Source organism: Gadus chalcogrammus, chromosome 7 (genome assembly GCF_026213295.1).
Source record: "Gadus chalcogrammus isolate NIFS_2021 chromosome 7, NIFS_Gcha_1.0, whole genome shotgun sequence".
Classification (NCBI taxonomy): domain Eukaryota; kingdom Metazoa; phylum Chordata; class Actinopteri; order Gadiformes; family Gadidae; genus Gadus; species Gadus chalcogrammus.
Window position 1 is genome coordinate 30598919 of NC_079418.1, and position 9990 is coordinate 30608908.

At 48.5% G+C, this 9990-nt stretch overlaps 2 protein-coding genes across 2 annotated transcripts; both read left to right on the top strand.

Annotated features, from left to right (window-relative positions):
- The first annotated feature begins 1133 nt into the window (after positions 1–1133).
- cnot8 (CCR4-NOT transcription complex, subunit 8) lies at positions 1134–5849 on the top strand. The gene is made up of 6 exons (XM_056594537.1): positions 1134–1303; positions 1981–2174; positions 3614–3775; positions 4656–4800; positions 4894–5004; positions 5640–5849. The coding sequence occupies exons 1-6, from the start codon at positions 1187–1189 to the stop codon at positions 5769–5771; spliced, it is 861 nt and encodes a 286-aa protein (XP_056450512.1). The 5' UTR covers positions 1134–1186; the 3' UTR covers positions 5772–5849.
- Positions 5850–7334: 1485 nt separating this feature from the next.
- On the top strand, positions 7335–8376 carry LOC130386138 (uncharacterized). Its single transcript, XM_056594915.1, has 2 exons — positions 7335–8011; positions 8343–8376. The coding sequence occupies exons 1-2, from the start codon at positions 7335–7337 to the stop codon at positions 8374–8376; spliced, it is 711 nt and encodes a 236-aa protein (XP_056450890.1).
- The last annotated feature ends 1614 nt before the right edge of the window (positions 8377–9990 follow it).

Genomic DNA, 9990 nt, shown 5'->3' on the forward strand with positions numbered 1-9990 from the left:
AAACGTGTAGAGCTAACACTGGCGGCTACAACGAGAAACACTTGTGTTAAAGAGCTACGAAGCTAAGCTAGCGTGAGCTGCTGTTCCGCTGAGGCTGATGCTGAACAGCGACTATGCTCGCTGAGATAGCTGATAGGCTAACTGTGATGGGTGCCTGATAATCAAAGATAACTTGGTTCATATGAGTTCCTAGTTATTGATTATAAAGTTATTATTGATTATTGATATTGATTATGATTCCTGTTCATTGTGATGTCAGTTCCCGCCATGCTGCTGTCAGGTGTTGTGTTCAGCTGCTGATGCTGAACTTAATAATACTGGGTTCATATTGCCTCCTGTGTCCGATACTGCCTCCTGTGTCCGAAGCAGCCACATCTGGCTGCTTCAAGTCCACATCTGGCCCACAAATGCTTACTTTGTGTCCGATACATGCCTACATTGTGTCTGATACATGCCTACATTGTGTCTGATACATGCCTACATTGTGAGATATATTTCCCACATTGTGTTTGCTTAATGGCCACATCTGTCTAATTTCAACAGCAATACTTAACTATGTCTTATGTTCTAATTCTAAGACAATAAAACTGAGACACTACTAAACTCTCTCTAGCCCTGTCTTGACAATTTCCACACCAACCAAAGAGTCAATATTCAATTTGACCATATTTATCTGAACTACCCCACAACGACAGAATCGAACAAGTCTCTTAGGTCGCAATCCTGTACTTTGTTTTCTTACATTATTAGAAGTTTTTTAGGTAGAACTGTTTTTATATTTTAATTGTTTAACATTTCTATACTATTGACTTTTTATTTCTTTGTAGATTCTCCTTGATTACTTTGAAAAGGGCTGAATGTATAAAAACAAAACATGTATTACAAGTGTACAAAGAGACTTCGGAGTGTACTAATAATAAAGTGTTTATTAATTCAGAGCTTTGGGATTGTAATAACCGTATAATGTAGCTTTAGTAAAAACAGCCCTTCCATGAAGACGCTGGTTAACAGCTTTCTCCCTCTGTTCTTCTGAATCCTCCAGAGCGCACATCTTTCAGACCTGAGACCCCGACTCCTGCCGCCCCCCCCCTCTAGACCTAGAGCCCCCGACCGACCCCCCCCCCCCTCTCAGACCTAGACCCCTCCCACCGTGTCTGAGGCCCCTCCCCCTCCCAGCGTCGCCACCATGCCCGCCGCCCTGGCGGACTCGTCCCAGATCATCTGCGAGGTCTGGGCCAACAACGTGGACGAGGAGATGCACAAGATCCGACACATCATCCAGAGCTTCAACTTCATCGCCATGGTAACGTCCCCCCTCTCCTCCCCAGAGGCACGCGGTCGTTAGGAGGGGAGGTGATGTGATGGTGTTAGGAGGGGATGGTGTTAGGAGGGGAGGTGATGTGATGGTGTTAGGAGGTGATGGTGATGGTGCTGAATAACTTTTTTTCCTGTAAATCTCTCATCGGCAGCCGGCAGCGCTTTGCTCCAGGTTAGGGTTAGGGTCAACAAACGAGACTCAACAGAGTGAGGGCCAACTTGTTGAGTGCGTTCCAACTAGGGCTGAACGATTTGGGGAAATAATGTAATTGCGATTATTTAGAATTATTAAGGTCCTCGTGTTCTGAATTATTCACTAAAAAAGTAATGAATAATTCTCAAGTATGACCAACGCAACATTGGAAGCAGTGAGTCAACACATAAACTGCTCTTTCCTTTAGGCCAGGCCGATGTGTCGAGATAATTGATATTATAACATCTTTATTCAACTATTGAATTGTAAAAGAAAAATAAATATAAATCTTACTGATCGTCAGTAACGGTAACAAATCACAAAATATTATTATTTATTTTTTAAGCGCGGCCTTTGTGATTTGCATATCGCGTTCTATTACATCAGGTTTTTGACTTGAATTTCACTAATCGTTCCAGCCATGATCAGAAGGTCATCCTAAACACCCCCACCCCCCCCCCCGTCTCCAGGACACAGAGTTCCCGGGCGTGGTGGTGCGGCCCATCGGGGAGTTCCGGAGCACGGTGGACTACCAGTACCAGCTGCTGCGCTGCAACGTGGACCTGCTGAAGATCATCCAGCTGGGCCTCAGCTTCATGAACGAGGACGGAGACTACCCCGCCGGGACCACCACCTGGCAGTTCAACTTCAAGTTCAACCTCACGTACGTTCACCCGGAGACCTGGGTCCTTATAGCATACCTAGACCTGACGTCATTCACCTGTGAACGCCTGGAGACCTGCTCCTTGTAGCGCAACTAGAGATGACCTCATTCACCTGGAAACCCCTGTATGCCTGCTTCTTGTAGCGTTACTAGAGCTGACCTCATTCACCTGGAAACACCTGTATGCCTGCTTCTTGTAGAGTTACTAGAGCTGACCTCATTCACCTGTAGACCTGCTCCTTGTAACATAACTAGCCTGCAAGTGAGTGGTCAGTAGACTCATTCACGTCATTCACCTGTAGACATGCTCCTTGTAGTGTAACTAGACCAGAGGTCATTCACCTGTAAACACCTGTAGACCTGCTCCTTGAAGCGTTACTAGCCTGCAGGTGGGCGGTCAGTAGACTTAGGCTGAATCCGAATACTCATACTTGACTGCTAAATAGTATGCATTTTGTAGTACGCCACAAATATAGCGCGTCCGAATGCTCAGTACGCATTGTGTAGTACGGAAAACGTTTCAGAATGCGTACTACCGCCACAGTAAACAACAGAGTTCACTACGCTATCCCACAATGCAACCGGAGTCTGGTAACGAACGAAGAAGAGATGGCTGACCCGACACCAACAGAAAGACGTCGTAGAAAGCGGCGAAAAAGAGAGACATTAAAAAGAGTAAAATAGTAAAGTAAGTAATTAAGTAAAAAGAGACATTTTTAATTTAATAGCAACGATGACAAGACGGAAAACAGGTAACTTATCAAGGTAATTTTGCCGGCATCTGAGGGGAGATACGTAATCTCCAAACAGCCGGTGGAGTTTCGGCGGTGTTCGGAAGCGTTCGGAGGCGTTCTACGCATAGCTGTGGACCATACTACACTATCAAGTGTGGTACAGTCAAGTAGTAGACACTGAACAGAAATAGTATGTACTAAGTATTCGGATTCAGCCTAAGACACTGTCCCTCTTGGGACCTCCAGGTGAGAGGTCAGTAGACTCACACACTGTCCCTCTTGGGACCTCCAGGTGAGAGGTCAGTAGACTCACACACTGTCCCTCTTGGGACCTCCAGGTGAGCGGTCAGTAGACTCACACACTGTCCCTCTAGGGACCTCCAGGTGAGCGGTCAGTAGACTCACACACTGTCCCTCTAGGGACCTCCAGGTGAGAGGTCAGTAGACTCACACACTGTCCCTCTTGGGACCTCCAGGTGAGCGGTCAGTAGACTCACACACTGTCCCTCTAGGGACCTCCAGGTGAGCGGTCAGTAGACTCACACACTGTCCCTCTTGGGACCTCCAGGTGAGCGGTCAGTAGACTCACACACTGTCCCTCTAGGGACCTCCAGGTGGGCGGTCAGTAGACTCACACACTGTCCCTCTATGGACCTCCAGGTGAGAGGTCAGTAGACTCACACACTGTCCCTCTTGTCTCTCTAGGGAGGACATGTACTCCCAGGACTCCATCGACCTGCTCCAGAACTCCGGCCTCCAGTTCAAGAAGCACGAGGAGGACGGCATCGACACGCTGTACTTCGCCGAGCTGCTGATGACCTCTGGCCTCGTGCTGTGTGAAAACGTCAAGTGGCTGTCCTTCCACAGGTAGCTAGCCACACTGTACAGACGGGTTCTAAACCTGCACACGAGTTACACACCTGCAAGGGTGGCTTAGTTAGGAGGTAGGACGGGTGGACCCATGGACCCTAACTGCTCCCGACGAGCTGGCTGTCGCCTTGCGTGGTCGACACCACCGTCGGTGGGTGAATGTGTTATGAATGGGTGAATGTTGGGCAATAATTGTAACGCGCGTTGAGTAGCCACTGGTTAGAAAGGGGCTATGTTAAATAGCCCCTAAATACATTCACCTCAAACATGAGATGTACACTAGAGAACACCCCTCAGATCGTCAGATACACACTAGTAATCACACACTAGTGAACACCCCTCAGATACACACTAGTAATCACACACTAGTGAACACCCCTCAGATACACACTAGTAATCACACACTAGTGAACACCCCTCAGATACACACTAGTAATCACACACTAGTGAACACCCCTCAGATACACACTAGTAATCACACACTAGTGAACACCCCTCAGATACACACTAGTAATCACACACTAGTGAACAGCCCTCAGATGCACACTAGAGAACACCCCTCACACCCTCAGATACACACTAGTAAACACACACTAGTGAACACACCCCTCAGATCCTATTTATATTCATATATGAGGTCATGTGGTGATGTCATGAATTGAATGTATAAGGTCATGGTATGATAATGTCATGGTGTATATATATGACGTTGTGTGTGATGTTAGTATTTACGTATGATGCCGTGTGTGGCGTCACGATGTTTAACGTATGATGTCATGTGTGTGATGTCATGTGTGTGATGTCATGGTGCTAACGTGTGACGTGGTGTGTGTGTGTGTGTGTGTGTGTGTGTGTGTGTGTGTGTGTGTGATGTCAGCGGCTACGACTTCGGCTACCTGGTGAAGCTGCTGACGGACGCCCGTCTCCCGGAGGAGGAACACGACTTCTTCCAGATCCTCAACCTCTTCTTCCCGGCCATCTACGACGTCAAGTACCTGATGAAGAGTTGTAAGAACCTCAAGGTACGGAGGGAGGGTACCGGGACGCCCCGAGCCTTTGTTTGTTTAATCTTCAAAGAGGATAGAGTGAGTGAAGGGTTGTGTTTCCTGTGGCAGGGGGGTCTGCAGGAAGTGGCCGACCAGCTGGAGCTGAAGAGGATTGGTCGACAGCATCAGGCCGGCTCTGACTCTCTGCTCACGGGAATGGCCTTCTTCAGGATGAAGGAGGTACTGCAACCCCATCAATACTAGAACTACTGTTACTGCTAATAGTACTACTGTTACTGCTGAATACCTTCTAGAGGAGGAAGGGGGTACTGCAACCCCATCAATACCAGAACTACTGTTACTGCTACTACTACTAGTACAACTACTAGTACCTTCTTCAGGATGAGGGAGTTATTGCAACACTATCAATACTAAAACTACTACTGTTACTGCTGTATACCTTCCCAAGGATGAAGGAGGTAATGCAGTACTATCAATACTCAATCTACTAGTACTGCGACTACTACTACCTTCTCAAGGATGAAGGAGGTACTGCAGTACTGTTAATACCTTACTGCAGTACCTCCTTCCTCCTGAAGGAGGTACTGCACTACTGTTAATACCTTACTGCAGTACCTCCTTCATCCTGAAGGAGGTACTGCAGTACTGTTAATACCTTACTGCAGTACCTCCTTCCTCCTGAAGGAGGTACTGCAGTACTGTTAATACCTTACTACAGTACCTCCTTCATCCTGAAGGAGGTACTGCAGTAAGGTATTAACAGTACTGCAGTACCTCCTTCATCCTGAAGGGGCACGCCCAGAGCCGTGCTCTCTGATAGGCCGACGCTAACCCCTCTGCCCTCCCCTCCCCAGCTCTTCTTCGAGGACAACATCGACGACGCCAAGTACTGCGGGAGGCTGTACGGCCTGGGCTCGGGCTTCGGCCAGCCGCAGAACGGGCTCTCCAGCTCCGCCCAGGACCAGGACTCCAACAGCAAGCACTGAGCCTCCAGCAGTGGGACACTCGTTTTAACCAGCACCCCCCCCCCCCCGACCGTAGGACCAGCCCCCCCACCACCACCACCACCACCACCGCCGCCGCCGCCTCCACCAGCAAACCACTGGACCGGACCCCCTTGGCTTTTACTGGTTTTATACGACCTATATTCCCAATGTATGGTCCGACTGGCTATATGTCTCTCTCTCCCCCCCCCCCCCCCCCCCCGATGTATGGTTTGACTGGCTATATGGTCTGAATTCAGAACGCCTTTTTAAAAATATTTTTTTTATGGCTGCAAGACTCCTTCAGTGGGACCAAGATGGTGGTGAGAAGCCTTCTCTATCTCTGAACCGTCGTCACAGAGCCCCCCCCCCCCACCCCCCCGCCGCCCCGCTCTGTGGTGGCAGCCATGGACGGACTGTGTTTTAAGTTGTGCTGGGAAGCGCTAGGCACATGAAATTTGCTCCATTTTTGACAGCAGAAACACAGGTTTTAGCCTCGCTCCCCGTTGAGAAGGTCTTTTAAAGTTGGTGGGTTTTTAAGGCGTCCCCCTGGGTCTCCAGTCTGATGTTCTGTACATTTGCTTCTCTTCCAACGATTCACTGCAGATGGGCTGTGGTTCTTTTTGTTTTTATGTCATACATTGTTTTAAACAGTTGTACATTAAATTGTTTTCTATTTTGAATGTAAAAGCTACCGTTCATTGAGCTTCATAATACGTACTTTGCTATAAGGGTGGTCCTTCATAAGAAGAACCTTCCTATAGAGATGGTGCTTCATAAGAACCTTCCTATAGAGATGGTGCTTCATAAGAAGAACCCTCCTATAGAGATGGTCCTTCATAAGAAGAACCTTCCTATAGAGATGGTGCTTCATAAGAAGAACCTTCCTATAGCGATGGTGCTTCATAAGAAGAACCTTCCTATAGCGATGGTCCTTCATAAGAAGAACCTTCCTATAGAGATGGTGCTTCATAAGAAGAACCCTCCTATAGAGATGGTCCTTCATAAGAAGAACCTTCCTATAGAGATGGTGCTTCATAAGAACCCTCCTATAGAGATGGTGCTTCATAAGAAGAACCTTCCTATAGAGATGGTGCTAAATAAGAAGAACCCTCCTATAGAGATGGTCCTTCATAAGAAGAACCTTCCTATAGAGATGGTGCTTCATAAGAAGAACCCTCCTATAGAGATGGTGCTTCATAAGAACCTTCCTATAGATGATGCTTCATAAGAACCTTCCTATAGAGATGGTCCTTCATAAGAAGAACCTTCCTATAGAGATGGTGCTTCATAAGAAGAACCTTCCTATAGAGATGGTGCTTCATAAGAAGAACCTTCCTATAGAGATGGTGCTTCATAAGAACCTTCCTATAGAGATGGTGCTTCATAAGAAGAACCTTCCTATAGAGATGGTGCTTCATAAGAAGAACCCTCCTATAGAGATGGTCCTTCATAAGAAGAACCTTCCTATAGAGATGGTGCTTCATAAGAAGAACCCTCCTATAGAGATGGTGCTTCATAAGAACCTTCCTATAGATGGTGCTTCATAAGAACCTTCCTATAGAGATGGTGCTTCATAAGAAGAACCTTCCTATAGAGATGGTGCTTCATAAGAAGAACCCTCCTATAGAGATGGTGCTTCATAAGAAGAACCCTCCTATAGAGATGGTGCTTCATAAGAACCTTCCTATAGAGATGGTGCTTCATAAGAAGAACCCTCCTATAGAGATGGTGCTTCATGAGAAGAACCCTCCTATAGAGATGGTGCTTCATGAGAAGAACCCTCCTATAGAGATGGTGCTTCATAAGAAGAACCTTCCTATAGAGATGGTGCTTCATAAGAAGAACCCTCCTATAGAGATGGTGCTTCATAAGAAGAACCCTCCTATAGAGATGGTGCTTCATAAGAACCCTCCTATAGAGATGGTGCTTCATAAGAACCTTCCTATAGAGATGGTGCTTCATAAGAACCCTCCTATAGAGATGGTGCTTCATAAGAAGAACCTTCCTATAGAGATGGTGCTTCATAAGAAGAACCTTCCTATAGAGATGGTGCTTCATAAGAAGAATCCTCCCATAGAGATGTTGCTTCATAAGAACCTTCCTATAGAGATGGTGCTTCATAAGAAGAACCCTCCTATAGAGATGGTGCTTCATAAGAACCTTCCTTTAGAGATGGTGCTTCATATGAAGAACCCTCCTATAGAGATGGTGCTTCATAAAGGCCTGATTCCACCGGAGGCGTACGCGCCGCGGGACGGCTGCGCCGCGGTCACCGCTGCTGATCGCTTCCACTCTAATCAATGAGACTATTTCCACCGGGGGCGCCGCGGAACGTTTCAGCAGCGTCCCAGGAGCGGCGTGCTGCGCCGTGGCGCTATCTTTCCGTCCAATTCTATTTTTGCCGCGAGCCGCTGCTAAACCGCGTCAATTTCGACAGAGCAGGTCGAGCCGGGCAGGAAGTGAAAAGTAAAAGCCATGGAGCATCCGGTCAATTTTCAAAATAAAACACAATACTCCTGTAGCTCATGTAACTTCACATCAACATTATTACGTCATGACCGGTGGCACCAGGTCGGTGGGCCGCTGCGCCTGTACGATGAGGTGAGCCACTACTAGAACGTGGGTTTTTTCCGATGAAACCTTTAGTTGGGCTCAGCATCAGGTCTCCGTCAGCAGCATGGCAGAGGTCGCCAGTTCCGGGGACTACATACTCACACCCCGATTCCAACACTGTTGTGTTGTGCGGGCCACTCTTGACAATGTGCACCCGGGACTGATGGCTTGGGTTAAAACGAGGAACCTTCTCCCCGCAGAGGGTTATCTCACGGCGACCATAGTCCAGCTGGGCACTTGTCTGATGTAGGAAAAGGGTGCCCCAGGATAACCTCTGTGCTCTCTGCGGTGTCGGCCATAATAAAGTTGACATTGGTAGCTCGGCTCCCAACTCGTACTGGTAGGTTGACCTCCCCCAGCACTGCCAGACCACCGGGGGCCGATGCCCTGCAGGACCTGCGCGACAGATGGCTCTATTGGGGGTCTGGACTCTGAGGGAATGGCGTTGAAAAGATGGAGGGGCAACACATTCCTCCGAGCACCAGAGTCAAGCAGAGCACATATTTCCAGTCCATGTATCAATATTTTAACACACATGTCATCTCCCTGACTTGCAGTACAGGTGACCAGGGCCGTCGATAAGGGGTGAAAGGTGATGACGATTCTAGGGGCCCACAGCCCAGGAGGGGCCCACAAAAAAAAAAAATTTTTTTTTTATTTTACTACCCCCCCGTCAACAATTTCTCCCTCGTCAACAATTGCTCCTTCCACCCCCGTCAACAATTGCTCCTTCCACCCCCCCCCCCCCCCCCCCCCCCCCCCCCCCGTCAACAATTCAGCACAGGGGGGCCCATCAGTAAATCTTGTCTAGGGGCCCAGGAATCGTAGCAACGGCCCTGCAGGTGACCACTATACCTGAGTCGGGTGCGGTGTTCTTATTGACTGTCCGAGCTTGCTGTCTGGGTCCACGGGGTGAAGGGCAGTTTCTCTGCATATGCCCGAGACGGGAGCAGGTTATGGCACTGGACATCCCCCATAGGATTGTTCACATTTACGTCTTTCTTCTGGCACCACTGCTTATTAAATCTCGGAGCCCCCTCTGGTGAGGCGACGGACCAGACAGCTACCCCCACTGGCTCCACACAAGCTGGCATGCTGTTATTTTCACGTACCGTGGTGGCCCTGGCTCTCTGATTTACAAAGCTGCGTTGGCCAGGCTGCAAGAATTGTGTGACGGTTCTGGCGGCCCTTCGTAGCTGTGTGCGATGTCATATGCTCTGGACTGGGTGCGCGGCCGCCTCTCCAGTAGTTTTTGCACCAACTCGGCGTCGGCCAGGGCGTTGGTGAAGACCTCAACACTGATGGCGTCCTGCTCCAGCTCTGTATGGTCAGCATACACGATGGACACCTTCTCGTAGATATCATCCCTTAAGAGGTGCAGCACTTCGTTCTGCCCAGAGATCACAACACTATGTTCCCCACTTTTCCCAAAAAGGGTCCTATGTTCCCCGGTCTGTTACTTATTCCACAATTACTGCCAAATTCCGGCCGAGATAAACACCATTGCATGTCTTTACCATTTGTGGAAGAGGGAGAGACGTCGGAGAACCCGACGCAGTCTATTCATAATATTGTAATGACCACGGAAGAGGCAGTGAGTGAACTA

Coding starts and splice junctions, on each gene's coding strand:
- cnot8 (XM_056594537.1), top strand. CDS start 1,187: ATGCCCGCCGCCCTGGCGGACTCGTCCCAGATCATCTGCGAGGTCTGG. Junction 3,776..4,655: donor AAGTGGCTGTCCTTCCACAG/GTAGCTAGCCAC, acceptor GTGTGATGTCAG/CGGCTACGACTTCGGCTACC. Junction 4,801..4,893: donor AGAGTTGTAAGAACCTCAAG/GTACGGAGGGAG, acceptor TTCCTGTGGCAG/GGGGGTCTGCAGGAAGTGGC.
- LOC130386138 (XM_056594915.1), top strand. CDS start 7,335: ATGGTGCTTCATAAGAAGAACCTTCCTATAGAGATGGTGCTTCATAAG. Junction 8,012..8,342: donor GGCCTGATTCCACCGGAGGC/GTACGCGCCGCG, acceptor CGGTGGCACCAG/GTCGGTGGGCCGCTGCGCCT.